Below are 18,993 nucleotides of genomic sequence, written 5' to 3'. Positions count from 1 at the left end.
GGGAAAGATTGATGGCAGGAGGAGAAGGGGGGTGAATAGAGGATGAGATGGTTGAATGGCATCACTGACTCAATGGACATGAGTTAGAGCAATCCCTGGGAGATAGTGAAGGGCAAGGAAGCCTGGCATGTTGTAGTCCACGGGGTTGCAAATAGTCGGACACAACTTAGCAATTGAACAACAACAAGAAAAGCAAGAGGTTCAAGGTGGTTTGAGTGTTCAGGCGTGTTTTTGGGGATGATGATGATGAAGGGTAAAAAAGAGTAGAAAGAGATCAGACTAGCAGAGGTCTAACTAGCAGGTTAGCAGAGGTGGAAACATGGGCTTTGCATGCCATGCTAAAAAGCACAAAGGTTTGGTGGAATTATGGGAAGATTATAAGTTGTGGAGAGGAGTCATCAGAGTTTGGAAGATCCTTCTAACAGTTTTAGAGAATGATTGACAGCAAGACCAGAGGCAGAGAGACCTATGCAATAGAGACAGAAAGAGGGTAAAAATTTACAACCCATTAAGGAATTAAAAATAATAGCTTGGTGATATGTGACTATGAAGGGAAAAGACAAGAATGACTCCCAGGTTTATAAATGACAGGACTTTAGTATGAGGAGATGGTCAGGAATAGAAGGTAGGGAAGAGCTGATAAATTGAATTTTGAACATACTGAGTCCATGAGGTTGTTAGAAATACACACAAATTTAGAGTTGAGGATAGAGGACAGAGATGAAAATGAAACACTGGGAATCACAGGATGTAAGTGCAATATGCAGGGCTTCTTTAGAAGAGCACCAAGACCAAAACAGAAGGGTTGATGAAGATGACTTCCTTGCTGCTGCTGCTGCTAAGTCACTTCAGTCGTGTCCAACTCTATACGACCCCATAGACGGCAGCCCACCAGGCCCCGCCATCCCTGGGATTGGAGAATCCCACTGGAGTGGGTTGCCATTTCCTCTTCCAATGCATGAAAGTGAAAAGTCAAAGTGAAGTCGCTCAGTCGTGTCCGACCCCATGGACTGCAGCCTACCAGGCTCCTCCGTCCATGGGATTTTCCAAGCAAGAGTACTGGAGTGGGTTGCCGCTGCCTTCTCTGGATGACTTCCTTGGGCATGCAAAAAAGTCCTTGCAGGGAAGACTAAGACATGGCTAGAAGAAACCAGGAGAAGCTGGTGTCCCGACAACCCAGGGAAGAGAGAATTTCAATTTATTAAATGCTGCCCACAGACTAATATAGGTGCTAATTACGTGTCTGCTTCAGATGTAGCATTAGGGCAGTCTTTGGTAGATCTGTGGGGAGCCTATTTCAGAAATGTTGGAGACTAAATTCATACTGCAGTGAGTGGATGACAGACTGGGAAGTGACAAGGTGGTGGAAGCAGGAGGACAGAGAGGGAAGAAAAGAGTGCCAGCTGTGGAGAACGTGAAGCAACAGTTCTGTTACTGTTAGAATCATTTCATTAAAACTGACCAAGCACAAATCTTACTATATAGTAGGCATTTAATACATCTTGAATTATCAATTTAAAAGAATTGATCAGCTTTTCCCTCCATAAATAATTACCTCATGCATTTTTCTTTTTATAAGTGTGTCCATATTGACAAAGATCTACTTTCTAAAGAAATGTTATGTCTCATATTCAATTTTGTTTTATAAAAAATATTTCTTGCTTCAAGATTAGATTAGCCCTAAAATCTTTTCTCACCGGTGCCTACCTAATCAATGAGTATACTGCACAATTTCACTTAAAGGGATGATTAAAGGTAATAATTTCCATTAACCAACTTCACAGTTTAAAAAAAATCAAATATTTAATGTTTTACCATAATGATACATCATTATTTTAGTAGTTACTAATGTAATCAATCATCCATCCATTTCTCAATTTTTCTCTTAGTGAGTTCCTCAGTTTACAAAATTTGTGCTCCAGCATTAAACTTGATGAAAATTAAGTTCCAAACACTAGATTAGTCAAGCCATAACGTAAACAGGAGAGGCAAAGGAATGACTTTGAAACTTCAATTATTTTAATTATTCAGTACTACAAAACAAAAACTCTGATACATCCCTTATACTACAGTCAAATAATATTGAATAAAAGTATCAGGTATATCAAAGGAAAAGAGACATTTAGCAATTAGTTGCCTCTGATTAGCTCTTCCTTTTTTGGTAGTGTTATCAAAATAGCATTTGTGGTTCACTTTTAACACCGAGAATAAACATTTTTGCCTTTTTCCTTCCTTTATTTCAAGGAATGATTGAGAAAAATGCATGTAATTATCCATTTCTTCGTCTACTTTGGAGTTAGCTCCATTCAAAGCAGATTTTCACATAACCAAGAGGTCAGGCCTCCCTTTAGCCATCATCTAATTTGAAACAGATGGACTAAAAGCCACATTTCTCCGCAGAGCTGCCATACAAGCAGGTAGCTTGGCCCCTGTCCCTGAGGTAAATAGGCTAATCTGTCAATTAGGCAGCTGCCTGAGAAGTCATTATTTTAATCACTTATCTCTGGAAGTCTTTCTCTGCAGCCCCAGAAGCGCCAGCTCACGCAGTTGAGGGCTGTGGGAACAGAATGTGCTGGCACTGACAGCGCTGCAGATTGAGAAGGGGACTCACCCAGACTGGGCCTCGGTGAAAGTGCTTCTCTCGGCGGCGAGCATGATCCCACTTCCTCCTGCCGCCACCTGGCCCACGGTCATGTGCGGCCTCCTCCCGCCCGCCTCGGCTTCCCTCAGTGTGCGGGTGCTGTGGAAGGAGCTCTGATGCCAGGACGACCGCTCTGCCCGGCCGTGCGTGCCTGGCGGCATGGGCGCCGGCCTGGCCTGCCCGCGGCGAGTCCCGCAGTCACGTAGTTCTCCTTCTCTAGGAGGTTGCCCAGGCTGTGGCTGGTCCCAGGCCTGGGATAGGTGAGCACTACAGGGTGGACAGGGGCGCCGTCAAAATCGGCTTCGTTCACAGACCCGTACTGGTAGCGCCTGTTGTAGGTGTCGTAGTGACGCTGCCTGCCCACCGCCCCGGAGTGGCTGAAACCTACAATTTCTGAGCGGGCGTAGCGAGGTGGCACGAGAAGCGTGGACCTCCTGCTCTCTTGGTGCCGCAAGGTGTGGCCGGCCTGGCTTCTCTGGCTGTAATGGTGCTCGCTGTGTGCGTACTGAGCCCTCTCAGGGCTGCTGTCTGGGGAAATCTCAAGTCTCCTTAGAGGCTGCCTGAAGAACCTTTCCTCCACCGACTTCTGGGAGCTGTACTGCGAAGTTCCTCTTCCCCAGCGACCTTCATAAGTGGGGGCTGTGCCTGTCTGCACAAAAGAGAAATAAAATTTAAATGAGGCATGAATCAGTTTTCATCTTTGTTGAAGATTAATTATCCTAGGACTATTACACAAGATGTTGGTTTCTCTAAATCACACAGAGAAGTCGACTCCTTTCTGGGTAAAGTCTGTTTTTAACAAGACTTGGTTGTCTAGTTATTTGTAATCAATCATCCATCCATCAAAACCATACCAGGATTTGATACGGTTTAAAGTTTCCAGTTTTCCATGATGTCCACACAAAACCAATCTTCTTATAATACATTTAGGAAATGGTAATACTTGAGAATGGTACACATTAAAAAACAACCCACAGAAGTTTAAAAATGTTTACTTGGTATTCTAATAACTATGGTTATATTCTTTGGTATCCTACCTTGAGCAAGTCATAGGTTTTAGTAACAGGGGAACGCACACCAGCAAAATCATTTTCAACCAAGTGTAGATTGTAGACGTATTCAGGAACACTGCTAGTTCGGTGAAGATTTCCTGAAAGCAAGCATATAATAAAATAAGTGGGCCAATCAGTGGTGGTGGTGGTTTAGTCGCTAAGTAGTGACCGACTCTTGCGACCCCATGGACTGTAGCCTGCCAGGCTCCTCTGTCCATGGGATTCTCCAGGCAAGAATATATAACAATAGTATATTTTAAATTTAAGTAATTAAAGTCAATGAGAAGTATTAGATCTACGTTAGTGTTTTTCAGTGTCAGGCTAACATGGGGCTTCCCAGGTGACGAAATGGTAAAGAATCTGCCTGCTAATGCAGGAGATGCAAGAGATGTGGGTTCGATCCATGGGTTGGGAGGATCCCCTGGAGTAGGAAATGGCAACCCACTCCAGTATTCTTGCCAGAAGCTTCCATGGATGGAAGAGCCTGGCAGGCTAGAGTCCATGGGGTTGCAGAATCAGACACAACTGAGCATGCATGCAATACAATGCAAGGTTAATATGACCCTTGGATGTGGCAATCGATCACAAGTTCTGGCAACATCCTTCACAAGCTCTTCAAAATAAAAGCTGAATTAAAAATAAAATTAAAACTTTTTTTTGAGGAAAGGGAAGAAAGGAGAGAGGAGCTTTTCACAAAAATCTAAATGTTTATTACAATGCTGAAGAATTTGGAAATCACTCAGTTGGCTTACATGGTCTATACTATAAAAGCTCAGTTTCTGTAAGTTAAGAGGAATACCCAAGGCCGGAACTCTGAAGTTTCCTGAGAGAATGTAGGTGAGGCAACAAATATAATGGGTCAATGTGGTCAGACAAAACATGGGTCAGTTTGAAAAATGCCAACTCTGGGCCTGGGGCATTAGGCAATGTGAGAGTTAGGCAGGCGAGGGAATCCACTTCCACACCAAAAAAAGCACTGGTGACTGGTTCTTAGTTTGGGGTTTAACAGATAGCCTGTTCCTGCAAATGCTGCACAGGAGACAAGCCCTTCCTGCTCAGGTCTGTGGGGACTACAGGGACTCTCAAGTAAATTTGTTGTTGTTTAGTTGCTAAGTTGTGTCAGACTCTAACTGAGGCACATCTTAAAATACTCCTCTTTGAGCTTCAAATGTCTTAAAAAGCTTCCAGTTTTTTAATCAGTTCTTTTGTAATCTCCCACTGCTTTACAAAAAAATAAAAATAAAAAAGCCAAAAAACTAAACAAAATAATAAAATATCTCTAAAACTTAGGTAATTTCTAATTTCCTAATGTTAAACAAAATTACTGTCACGTAGCATTCTTTTAGAAATTAGAGGAAAAATAAAATACTCAATTAACTCTTCTAGTCACGAGTTCAGACACTCGTGAAAGATGTTGGTAATAAAATAACACAGGTAGACCCTTTCCAATACAACTGGAACATACCAACATATTTTCCCAATAAATTGTTAGAGTCTAACATGCTGGGAGGGATTTGGGGCAAGAGAAGAAGGGGACGACAGAGGATGAGATGGCTGGATGGCATCACTGACTCGATGGACGTGAGTCTCAGTGAACTCCGGGAGTTGGTGATGGACAGGGAGGCCTGGCGTGCTGCGATTCATGGGGTCGCAGAGTCGGACACAACTGAGCGACTGATCTGATCTGATCTGATCTGAACAATATATTCACAAGTTATTTTGAGGGAGAGGTGGAATGGAGAGTGTTGTTGTCAAAAAGCTAAAAATGTAAGAATCCATCCCAGATTATTTTTGTACATGTATTTTATTTCCTGGAGCCAAATAATCTGGCTAGTAAACATGTTTCAGGCCTCAAGGGGTCCTGGGGAAGACAGTACAGGCTTGTAAATATCACCCTAAAGATCAGGGGAGTTGAACAAAGGCAGACAGCTGTTTCCAGGGGCTTGATTTCTTCTCAAGGGTTAGCACAAGGTCAGGCAGCCTTTTAATTTTTAACTTCAATGTCAGAAGAACCCTAGAACCTGGACACTGAAAGGAATCTTCTGTACGACCCCATTTCAAAAGCTGTGAGAGGCTTAAGTACTCAGCTCTCAGTGTCTTCCTGAGGTTCCTGCTCAGGCTGTCTGTAGTCCCCAACTCAGGTCTCACTGTTCCTTCTCTCGCCCCTACCCCACCCTCCACTACACGGGAGGTAATGTGCAAGGAGGAGTCCCACCCATGTGGGAGAGGAGGCTAAATGTTTGACTTACATTCTTAACTCAACATTGTTGCTGTGGGTGGTAAGGCTTTTTAAAGCAACATAGATTAACACCTTAAACTGCAAGATTACTTTTAAGGAACTCAAATTATTTTATTTTATACTTTGTGATACACAGTTAGCTATTATCATATCCCTTTAAAAGAGGGAAACTTAAATTCAGTTCAGTTGCTCAGTTGTGTCTGACTCTTTGCCACCCCATGGATTGCAGCATGCCAGGCTTCCCTGTTCATCACCAACTCCAGGAGCTTACTCAAACTCATGTCCATCCAGTTGGTGATGCCATCCAACCATCTCATCCTCTGTCGTCCCCTTCTCCTTCCACCTTCAATCTTTCCTGGTATCAGGTTCTTTTCCAATGAGTCAGTTCTTTGCATCAGGTGGCCAAAGTATTGGAGTTTCAGCTTCAGTATCAGTCCTTCCAATGAATATTCAGGACTGATTTCCTTTAGGATTGACTGGTTTAATCTCCTTGCAGTCAAAGGGACTCTCTCAAGAGTCCCAACATCACAGTTCAAAAGCTTCAGTTCTTTGGCGCTCAGCTTTCTTTATGGTACAACATCCGTACATGCCTACTGGAAGAACCATAGCTTTGACTAGACGGACATTTGTTGGCAAAGTAAATGTCTCTGCTTTTTAATATGCTGTCTAGGTTGGTCATAACTTTTCTTCCAAGGAGCAAGAGTCTTAATTTCATGGCTGCAGTAACCCACCATCTGCAGTCATTTTGGAGACCCCAAAATAAAGTCTGTCACTATTTCCATTGTTTCCCCATCTATTTGACATGAGTTGATGGGACCGGACGCCATGATCTTAGTTTTAGATTCAGTTTAGATCTTAGATTCAGTTTTCTGAATGTTGAGTTGTAAGCCAACTTTTTCACTCTCCTCTTTCACTGTCATAAAGAGGCTCTTTAGTTCTTCTTTGCTTTCTGCCATAAGGGTGGTGTCATCTGCATATCTGAGGTTATTGATATTTCTCCCAACAATTTGATTCCAGCTTATGCTTCATCCAGCCCATCATTTTGCATGTTATACTCTGCATGTAAGTTAAATAAGCAGGGTGACGATATACAATTTGGAACCAGTCTGTTGTTCCATGTTCAGTTCTAACTGTTGCTTCTTGACCTGTATACATATCTCTCAAGAGGCAGGTCAGGTGGTCTGGTATTCCATCTCTTGAAGAATTTTCTACAGTCTGTTGTGATCCATACAGTCAAAGGCTTTGGCATAGTCAATAGAGCAGAAATAGATGTTTTTCTGGAACTCTCTTGCTTTTTTGATGATCCAGCGAATGTTGGCAATTTGATCTCTGGTTCCTCTGCTTTTTCTAAATCCAGCTTGAACACCTGGAATTTCATGGTTCATATACTGCTGAAGCCTGGCTTGGAGAATTTTGAGCATTACTTGGCTAGTGTGTGAGATGAGTGCAATTGTGCAGTAGTTTGAACATTTTTTGGCATTGCCTTTCTTTAGGATTGGAATGAAAACTGACCTTTTCCAGTCCTGTGGCCACTGCTGAGTTTTCCAAATTTGCTGGCATATTGAGTGCAGCACTTTCATAGCATCATCTTTTAGGATTTGAAATAGCTCAACTGGAATTCTATCACCTCCACTAGCTTTGTTCATAGTGATGTTTCCTAGGGCCCACTTGATTTCACATTTCAGGATGTTTGGCTCTAGGTGAGTGATCACACCATCGTGGTTATCTGGGTCATGATGATCTTTTTTGTATAGTTCTTCTGTGTATTCCTGCCACCTCTTCTTAATATCTTCTGCTTCTGTTAGGTCCATACCATTTCTGTCCTTTATTGTGCCCATTTTTGCATGAAATGTTCCCTCAAATTTTCTTGAAGAGATCTCTAGTCTTTCCCATTCTATTATTTTCCTCTATTTCTTTGCATTGATCACTGAGGAAGGCTTCTTCTCTCTCCTTGCTATTCTTTGGAACTCTGGATTCAAATGGGTATATCTTTCCTTTTCTCCTTTGCTTTTTGCTTCTCTTCTTTTCACAGCTATTTGTAAGGCTCTCTCAGAAAACCATTTTGCCTTTTTGCATTTCTTTTTCTTGGGGATGGTCTTCATCACTGCCTCTTGTACAATGTCACAAACCTCCATCCATAATTCTTAAGGCACTCTATCAGATCTAATCCCTTGAATCTGTCACTTCCACTTTATAATCATAAGGGATTTGATTTAGGTCATACCTGAATGGTCTAGTGGTTTTCCCTACATTTGTCAATTTAAGTCTGAATTTTGCAATAAGGAATTCATGATCTGAGACATAGTCAGCTCCCAGTCTTGTTTGCTGACCGTATAGAGCTTCTCCATCTTTGGCTGCAAAGAATATAATCAATCTGATTTTGGTGTTGACCATCTGGTGATGTCCATGTGTAGAGTCTTCTCTTGTGTTGTTAGAAGAGGGCGTTTGCTCAAAGCCAACTTAAATTACTTGCTTTAAATTGCAAAGAGACTTAATATCAGGTTTGAACTCTGGGTTCATCCTTTCCACTGATCTTTACTATTGATTCTACTATTTGATTGCATTGTGGCTCTTCTGAAATTGTCATTTATCAAAACCCTGGAGGAATTATCATCAGTTTTTTATGAGAACTAAAGCAATCATTCTCTTTCCTCTAGAACCTTTACCTGGACAACTCCAAATACTCTGTAAGTTTTTTATTTGCTGACATAAATCCTTATAAAGAAGTTCTTCTGTTTTCAGATGAATGGAGACTGATTTACTGGTTCCCAAAATAACTACAAGGTAGTTGGTAACAGGTAGTTGGTAATCTAATAAAATAAGATTAGACTTTAAACCACAGACTCTCTTCCTGTGCAAGAAAAATTGTAACTCTTGATATTCAAACTGCAGGATGGCTCAATAGATAGTTTCTCTGGTTAAAAGGCCAATCTTAAACAATAAATAATGCACATTAATTTGCCTAGGCAGTCATGAGTTTGAGATCAGTATAGGGGACTAATGAATTAGCAGCTGTGATCTAAGATTTTAAAGATATTTTGAACTGGCTGGAATTAAACAAATCTCTTTAAGGCAAGTCATTATTTTCTGTTCACTCAGAGGATAAAACACATAAAAATATGACTACTGAACATATAACTCAGCCATGCCCTTCCCCAAAAATAGAAATAAGAAAGCAACAAAAACATATTATACATACAGGTACATACTGCTTTAAATAAATCCAACATAAAAATTTGTATTTTCTAACATGGAAAATTAGGTCATGCCTTTATTTCAAAGGACTTGTTTACATCACAAAAGGACATGGGTATCTTCTTTAAACTGAAATAATCTGTCTGAGGCCCCCAACTCTACCACTTTCTGTTTGTCTTGACAAATTATCTACATTTATTGCCCATAATTCCACCTATTAACAGAGTTGGTGAGAGACATTTACCCAAGAAAGCATATATTCAATGCTTTTAAAATTGTAAAGCAACATGCAAAAATGAGATAAGGCTTTAAAAACAGAATTTGGACAACAAAATTTGTATTTCACACATTTTCATGAATTAATCTGTTGTAGAAAGAGGGATAAACTGGTTTGCATGCTTTAATTCACACTGTATTGTATCTAAGAGTTTTTATTCAGGTATTGAATTTGGCTTTTTCTGGTTATTTTGATTGACCCAGCCATTGAGGATGATCACAATGACATTATTGTGGTTTTAAATAGTCATTCATATGATGTGCTTTTGCTTTTTCCTAAAAAGGCAATGATTTATAGGCACTATTTCAAATTAATACCGACTCAGGCAACATTATCCAAACTGTTTCTTCTAAGAACACTGCAGACATCTATGGAGCCCAATTTAAGGAAAATGAAGGAGGAAGTTACAGAACTCAGTCCTTCTCAAATAAGAAGCAATTCAGATCAAAGCAGTTGCGGGGGCAGGGTAGGAGGGTGAGTGGGGCGGTTGGTTTTGATTCCAAATGGCTTAGAGGATTGCAGAGGTGTAGACCTCACAGGAAATGTAATTTTCTCTCTTTTCAATTCTGAATGTTAATCTGAATGATGTGATCCCTAAGCAGCTGTTCATGGGAAAATATCTTGGTTTCTGGTCATCTATGCAAGTATTGTCTAAGATAATGAAATACTCTTAGAGTTAAAAACTGAAAATTAATTTCTATAATCAGTTCTTACTTTGTAGCTTTTGTGACCAGCTTTATTACCTAATTGGTTTAATTTAATAATTTACTTATATATATTACATATATATAAATATCCAATTGGTTAAATTTAATACATTGATTTGTATATATTATAGATAAATAAATCTAATACATTTATTATGTTGAAGGACAGGATAGCCTAGTGTGCTGCAGTTCATGGGGTCGCAGAGTTGGATATGACTTAGCGACTGAACAACAATATATTTATGAAATTAAATTGACAAGCCTCTAATTATGACTCTATTACCTGTATCTGGGACATTAAAAAAAAATCAAACACAGCTTCCTTTATGGCAAGCATTAACAGGTGATACAGTTGCTAAACAAACACCTTTAAATAACTTGTGTTTATTAGAGAGATGAGAGTAGCATTCACATTCAGAAAAGCATCTTTTTTTCAAGCCTCCAGCACTCTCTGCTGCTGCTAAGTCGCTTCAGTCGTGTCCGACTCTGTGCGACCCCATAGACGGCAGCCCACCAGGCTCCCCCGTCCCTGGGATTCTCCAGGCAAGAACACTGGAGTGGGTTGCCATTTCCTTTTCCAATGCATGAAAGTGAAAAGTGAAAAGTGAAAGTGAAGTCATGTCCGACTCCTAGCAACCCCATGGACTGCAGCCTACCAGGCCCCTCGGTCCATGGGATTTTCCAGGCAAGAGCTAAGCATGGTTGAAAAACTGATTTGGTTCACATTCAGCTCTAAAAGAAGAATGTAGAGATGGCAGTATAAGAAATTCCCATGAAAACAGGTACTCATAGAAATCAGTATGTGTTCACTACCGGTGTTGATTTAAATGCTACAATTTATTGTGCTCAATCACAAACAGTTGCCTTCACTGTGTGAATTCACAATGGGCTTTTTGATGGAAAGAGACTAGACTCTGGAAGTCTAAAAGCTATCACCTTCTTCTCTTTGGTCTTTTCATAGCAACCTCTGGGTAACAACATCTCTCTTTCTCCACATACCTTAAAAAGGATTTAACTACATGACGTCTTGAAACTTATTAGAAGGGATCTGTATAGCAATTCATATTTTAAAAGCTCCTTAAAATCATTTACTAACAAAGGTAGGTACTAAAAGAAAACACAAAATGGGACCCTTCAAGAACCAAATGGACTTCCCTGGTGGCTTGGATGGTAAAGAACCTGCCTGCCAACGCAGGAGACATTAACAGACTCAGGTTCAATCCCTGGGTTGGAATGATCTTCTGGAGAAGGGAATGGCTACCCACTCCAGTATTCTTGTCTGGAGAATTCCATGGACAGAGGAACCTGGTGGGCTACAGTCCATGGGATTGCAAAGAGTTGGACACAACTGAGTGACTAACTCTTTCAGTTTCACTAAGAACCATACATCAGTATTCCTGAGTTAGTGAAGAACTTTTCTTTGTCTGTGTGGTCATGTAACACAGAATTCATTTCCCCTGAGTTAACATTAAAAAAAATTATTTCTTTTACCTTCTGTTTTTACTTTCTAAGAAAAATATATTCATGAAAACCACAGTTCCACAAACCTGTATACAACTCAGGTAAGCACTTGCTCAGGCTGGAAAATGAGTGTAATTTGTTGGTTGAAAAAACTATGGTGAAGAATTGTTTTAAAGAAGACTAGAGTCTATTAATGTCTTGCATTATGAAAAAGTTAACAAAATGTGGTGGTGCTGTAAATGAGCAGTTAAGAAAGCTCACATGATCAACCATGAGGAACAACTCAGTGTATTGAGTATACAGTTGGAAAGTACTGGCTATGAGTTCTTACCAAGTGGAATATGCCAGGAGTCAGTGTTGGCAGTACAGTGGTGACCACAGCCTGCTTCAAAGTTGAATATGCCAGAGACAGACCAACAATCCTGGCAGAAAGGGCCCTGAACTCCAAGTGCCACTGTGTCACTAGTCAATGGCTATCACCCACTAATATACTAACCAGCCACCAGAAGTCCTTATTTTTTAGGAGTCCCTTTATGTAGTTTATGATATCAGTTTATTACATTTTGGAGGTATTCCTCAAATTATTGCTTTAGATAACCACAAAACACACATTTAAAAGTTCCTTCTACACTGCAGGCATCTATATCATATACTTTGAGTAGCCATAATATGTGATTATAAAATTTGTGATTATAAACTGGTAATTTAGCATATTAGTAAAATACTAAGTTGATACATCCTGGAATTTTTTAAATCTATAGGAATTCCTATAATTTATCACCATACTTTGGCATTCCTGCCAATTCATTTGCTGAGATATCTCATAATGATTACTCATAAAATTTTAGAACTGCAATGACAAATAACACATTATACTCACAATGATGCAACTAATAGTCAAATAGATGAATTTATAGAACTTTTTCCTTTAAAAAACTCTACAAGTTTTGGTAGTAACTCTTAAATCATGATATTTCCACTGCCTCTCACTTGCCAGTGCTAACCTCTTCTCTCCCAGCTGATTCATAACTTCTGTCCCTTCTTTAAATCCACCAAATCTGCCAAATGTATTTTCAGAAAACCCTGCATATTTTATGTTTCTCCCCTATTGAAACATCTTGTTTGACTCACAGTGATCAAATCTTTAACTTGGATCTTTAACTCGACACTATGAGGTGGAGGGATGAGGGAAAGCTGCCTATACAGGGGAACAAACTGAGCTGAGTTTTCAGGGGCATTTAAGAGTTAAGCCAGCCAAGAGAAGGGAAGGGGGAATCAGAGTAGTAGTAGGGAGAGGAACTGAGCAAGATAAATTGCTGGCGTTTGGTTGTGTGCCAGAATAGTGGTGATAGGACCAAGTTTGAGAAGATGCAGGCATCAGAGCACAGAGAACTTGAAATGCCATGCTGAATAAGGAATTTCATTCCTGTAGAGAACAGCAAGAAACTGAAGGCATTTAAATCAGGAAATGGAGCACTGAGATTAGAAAGTTTACTACCTAGGTGGAGAATGAATTGGAGTAAGGCCAGTATAAGCAGGAAGAGGTCTTATGTTCCAAGTAAATTTTTACCTTCTTAACATAGAATCCATCTTTTACTACCATTTCTGGCAGTCCTACATCAGCACTTGACATGTTAGTGGATGATCAGTCAATATTTCCTTGTACATTCAAAATATCCTAGTTACACATATTCAATCTGCATTTAATCCTTCCTGTGGATCACCACAGTGGAGCCAAAACGGGAGGATGACAGTTGCATATACGCTTTTGTCTTAGAGTGGATAGAAGGTGCTCAAATATTTCCTATTGTTTCTCTGTCACTCTGGAAATAAAGAGAGAAGAAAAAAATTTCCCCGAAATGTAGGCAGACTCTTTCTAAGTCATTAGAAAAGCGGACTATGTTCATTGTGGCAAGGTTGATTCTACATTTGCATAATATATATTTACTGTCATTCTCTTATCTTTTTGGTGTGTCTATTTATCTGTAATATTTTGATATTCTATAATAAGTTCCTATGATCTGTCAAGAAAAATTTAAATTTATATTCCTCCTTCAAAAGAAAAGGTCATCAAGATACAATAATTACGATGTGATCTTCCTCACCACCATCCTGTGACCATACTAGTGAGATTTAAAGATTTAGTGGGAATAATTTATTAAGCTTCTAGTGAGTAGTATTTTCTTCTGGATATCAAGGAGTTGCAGAGCTTTGGTTATGATGCTTTGGCCAATTAATACTTTTAAGCCTAAAGCTGACTATTCCAAGAACACAAGTATGTGAATTCTTTTAATGGTAATAGCAAACTGTGTTTTCAAATGCTCAAGTTCTTTTTTCTGAATATGCATTTTCATTTAAGTCTACATATTGAATGGGCTCCTTGGCTCATCTTTAAGCACTTTTCTTAATAACAGAGCAACTGTTTTTATGTCCTATATCCGGTCACAATTAATGGAATTATACAAAAGATACACAATAGATTTTTCAGTAATTCTATTATAAGAGGACCTGAAATTCTGCTTATTGTTCTTATCCTAATAAGTCAGGGGATGGTTCACTCTAATACAAAGATTAAATATTCTATTAATTGTAATTCTACTAATTGTCTATTCCCATTTGCAACACTCTTTTTACTATTTACTCTCCCAGGAGTATGATATTTATGTCTTCATACATTTGTGTACATGCACAAAATAGCTGGAGTCCAACATTTACCTCAGAATTGTATAATTTAAAATTCTTGAATATCATCTGAGATAGTACCAAATGATCTTGTTATAGACAATATTAATCAAGTCTGATATATAAATTCCAGAGATTTTAGCAACATATTTGTTATTTGTATTTCATTATTATCAAAGATATGCTTGTTCTCTCAGAAAATTTTTTTAAAAGTTTTTAATAATTTCTATTGATCAGACCAGAAATTCAATTTGAATGTAAAATTAATGTTTGAAGATAATATGTATAGCCTTATTTTAATACATAGGAAAAAATTTAAAGCTGATATCCAAAACAGTTAGGAGAAGGTGAACAGCATATGCCTAGAATATCTATCTCAAGTGAGCTACCCTCTGCTCTCATGACTGGAACTTACTAACACAGGACATAAATAACATTAATGCAGTCTTTAAAAAGTCTAAGTGAACAGCTGTATTCTCTTAAGGTAATTTCTGATACCTTATCTGGGACATAGAGCAATGTACCTTTATAATCAAACACTGTTAAATATCAATTGACTCTGAAGCATTGCTACTCATGCCCTCACTCAAGACCTTGTCCATAAAAGATGTGTTTTCACCATTATCTAGGGATGAGGAGTTAATTTTTTTTGTAATCACCATGTTGTTAACATTCTATTTCCTTTGACTAATTATAATTGGAAGAATTTCTGGAAAAAAATAAAAACACTTTTTTTAATCCTTGCAATTGATCTGCTAGACACTAGGCTATATTATATATTAGGCAGACAAGGAAGTACATTAAATCAGGTGGCACTACTGATACTTTACATTCACAGCAACAGGGCCATGTTCCTGCCACCCCACCATCTAACTTTTTTTCCTTCTCTCCAGAATTCTCCCACTTTGTAAAGGACTAGTCGCCTTGCTTCCAGAATTGCTTCATTCTTGGAATTCCTTTTTTGGCAACAAATAATTCACACAGGATTTAAACAATGTCCAATAACCCTCACCTTCAACCCCAGCCCCAATAATACCTATTAATTGCCTTTTTTGCTACCTTAGCCAATTTTCAGTCCTTTCCCCCAAAATCCTTCTGATCACAGATATTCAAAACATCTTGGCAAGGAAAACAGTTTAAGTAAACAGCATGCCTTTGGTTGATTTCCAAAGTTGCAAATTTTATTAGGATATTGTTCATTGTGTTTATAAGTATTACATATGATAACTTAAAACATGACTTCCTTACCCAGGCACCCAAGGGGGAACTGTTATAATAAGTAAAGTAGTCATATTTTCAAGGTAAATGTAATAAATAGGATATGGACACTTAAAATTCTTCTCTTTGCTAATATAATAATGTACTTGCAATTCATAAATGAGTTCTAACTTTTATAAAAAAATTAAAATTTTCTACAATACAGACTCATCTTACAATGCTGCTATAGACCTCAGTTACGTCTCCCCAACCCCCAAGAGTTACAGCCAGTTTTAAAATGTTCAACACAATTTAAAAATAACATAAAAAGTTAGAGTAATTTACAATGAAAACCACTCACTTATATAAAGGCATTAGAGAGAAGCTGACAAGTTAAAGAACCCTGCAGGGTATTTATCAACAAATCGGTCATATTTATCTCATCTCTGCTTTCAGTAGATTATCTGCTGCTTCAATCTTACAGGTATGTCAACAATTCAGAATTCTCCAGGGCCCTGGAGCTAAAAGCAGTTAACATTAGGGTCACTTCTTCCTGGAATTTATGTTGATACAGGATTCTTTCCAGACCACCACAGTTTCAACAATCCCCTGTCTGTTTCAACTTTAGAGACAGGACAGTAACACTGAAACAACACTCACAACCATAAGAAGCCCCCAGACTTTTTCAAAGAATTTTAACAATATACACAAACCACCCCTGGTAATTGTCCCATAGTATGTTAATGCTAAATTCCTCTGAAGCTAATTTCCTCTTTGAGTCTCAGAAGTTTTGTTCCTTAGTTGGACTCAAGCAGTTACAGCAGTAGCATCATGACAGGGCCCTTTGTTCTACCATATCAATTCTGTGAACTGTGTAATATTCATGCTGTTCCCCCTTGAACACTTTTCCTTCAACCCATTACCTATGTCCAATCTTACTGATTTTTTGAGACCTAAAATCCCAATTCCTCCAAAAAACTTTCCAAAATTCCCTCCAGATAACAGTCTAACTCATACTTTTAAACTCCATAATTTGTAGGCTGTTCTTCCTTTGGGTAGCTTGCCATTTTTTATTTGATAAACACATTTTTTAGAGACCATTTTCCTTCTACAGACTTTGAACTCCTTGCTTGAAAGCAAAAAGAGTGTATGTTTAGTTCAGCACCTGCACAATGCCCTGAATGAAGACTAGACACAACAGAAAGTTCTTGAATTCACCACACAACATGAATGCACCATTTTCAAGAGAACAAATCATGTGTGGGTTTGGGACTAAGCATCCAATAAATGTTGAGAGATTGACAGACTTTTCATATGTGAAATGGATCCTTGTATCTATCTCATATAACTATTTGAAGGATATAATAAAATGCAAATGTAATCTTGAACAGGGTTAGGCACATAGTAGATGCTCAGCAACGCTCCCTTTCCTTTTGTTCATTCCCTGTATTTACTGAATAGTTGATGTCTGGTTGCTCTTCCTTGCCATTCTCAAAGGGTAGGAAAAATATTTCATGAGCCTTCCTTGTGTTCCCCTATGCAGAAGCAGCTAGTCTGGCTCTAGTTTAGCACTGGATCTGCACAAACTAAAGGGGTATAACGATCTCAGTGGTCAAAAACTGGCCTCAGTTGTCCTGGGGTCTTTAGTCAGATTCCTAAATGTAAATTATGTTCTTTTTTTTCCATGTGCTATGGCAGTTCTGTGTCACTGAGATGGCTCTGCTCTCTCAGAACTGTATCAATTATATTTAAAGGAAAAATGGGAATGGACCATAGACAGGCTTGGATCTAATAAAAATCCTACTTTGTATTAATTACCAAAAAGCTTAACAATGTAACTGATGAGTAGTTTAAAAATTAAGGCTTGGGTGTTTTTCTGCTACTTACTATCTGTGGGAAATTAGGTGTTACTTAACTGCTTAGTAAAGCAACCTACCTCACAAGCACTTTTTTTCCCTCCCCTGGAAACATGAATAACATAATGAATACACACCACAAAGTCCAATTCTTGGCACATAGTAGGCATACAATTAAATCAACTCTAATCATTAAACAGCTTCTCTTTACCTTTCAAGTATGTAAATATTGATTGCCTGACCCTTTAAAATTATTTTACACAAATGGAAAACAATACAGCCTCTCAGTTTCTGCTATTTTAGATCTCTGATCTGATCTGCAAGCATTTTTCTTTTTCCTAATCGATTCTACATTTGTCATTTCTCAAGTTAACTTCCTAGAGAAACAGTTCAACATTGCATAAAACAACTGGTAACCCAACTTAACTGTTTCTTTCCTCTTCTCTTTTCCACAATAAGCCTAGAATACTTTTATATTAAAAAATTAAAACAACTAATAAAATAATTACTGGGGGGCTCTGATCATATGACTTTTAGCCAGAGAGAAAAGGTATTTCACGTTTTCTAATTTTCAGAACTGGTTTGCCATCTTCTCCCCCTTCCACTTCCTTGACTATCAATTACTAATATAATTAAAAAACAAAACAAAACAAAACCTTGTTCACTTCCAAAGTTTAATTTTTTTGGAAATAACAGCGCTGTGTTCACGAGTGCGTTGGCGGGGCACAGCAAGCAAGGCAGGGGGTACTGCAGCTGGCCGGGTCAAAGTCCCCTTCTTTCTCCTCCTCCTAGTCAACCCGCGGGGTGGTGTGATGGCTCCCCAGCCCAAAGTCTCCTACCTTTCACTTCCTCGATGAAACCACTCGCTCCATACACTGGGTGGAGTGCCCCGAAGTATCTGGGCAAGGCCCACAATCCCAATTTATAGGTTGTAGGAGAGCCAGTACTTCCAGGTTTTCTTTTTAAAAATATTTATGGAGGTCACAGATCCTTTAAAATTTTTAATAAAAGCTAGGGGCGCTTTCTCCCAGAAAAAAGTGATCATATCAAATTTCTGCACAGAATTTCAAAGCGTTTACAAATTCCTGGAACCTCCAGATGAAGTCCCCTGGGGTGAGGGGTGGGGTGCCTAGGGCAGTAGGTTAAGGAAGGGGTGAAAATCTTGGACTGAATTCTTTTCAAATATATATATACACACGTATATGCATTTAATATACGTAGATACATACATGATAAATCTGAGTAAGACGTTATTTTAAGAAAGAGTGCTTTTCCAAAGTAAGCTGGTCTGAGTCTGGAGGCGCGACTGGCCGTACAATGGGCCGGCAACCAACAGGTGTGCAGAACACCGGGTCCTGCACCCTCAGGAAGAAGCAAGAGGAAGCAACTGGGCGCTGAGGGTGAACGGGGGTTAGGGGAGGGATAAAGGGCAGGATGAGGGCGGTGTAGGGGGCAGCGGGGCTCCACTTACCGTTGCCCGCGAAACTGCGGCCCTTCCGGGCCAGGGTCTGCTGCACCTGCTCCTGGATCCGCAGGCTCTTGACCGCCTGGCCGCTGCTCCCCGCCAGCTTCAGCTTGGCCTCGGAGGGCAAAGCCAGGCTGGAGCTGTCCAGCTGCCCCAGGATCTGCTGGCCCAGGACTGTCCGGATGTAGCCGCACTCCGCCGAAGAGCCGGGAGCAGCCATG

General features: G+C 39.3%; 1 protein-coding gene across 1 annotated transcript in view; it reads right to left on the bottom strand.

Annotated features, from left to right (window-relative positions):
* PKP2 (plakophilin 2) overlaps positions 1-18,993 on the bottom strand; it is an 80,316-nt gene that overhangs the window by 61,152 nt on the left and 171 nt on the right. The window contains 4 exon segments of the mRNA XM_010860570.1: positions 2,612-2,825; positions 2,828-3,290; positions 3,679-3,791; positions 18,779-18,993. Of these exon segments, the coding sequence (XP_010858872.1) occupies positions 2,612-2,825; positions 2,828-3,290; positions 3,679-3,791; positions 18,779-18,992 (1,004 nt within the window). The 5' untranslated portion in view covers position 18,993.

This window comes from Bison bison, unplaced genomic scaffold (genome assembly GCF_000754665.1).
Source record: "Bison bison bison isolate TAMUID 2011002044 unplaced genomic scaffold, Bison_UMD1.0 scf7180017864468, whole genome shotgun sequence".
NCBI lineage: Eukaryota > Metazoa > Chordata > Mammalia > Artiodactyla > Bovidae > Bison > Bison bison.
The sequence above is the reverse complement of the archived record's forward strand: the minus strand, read 5'-3'. Positions and strand labels throughout refer to the sequence as shown.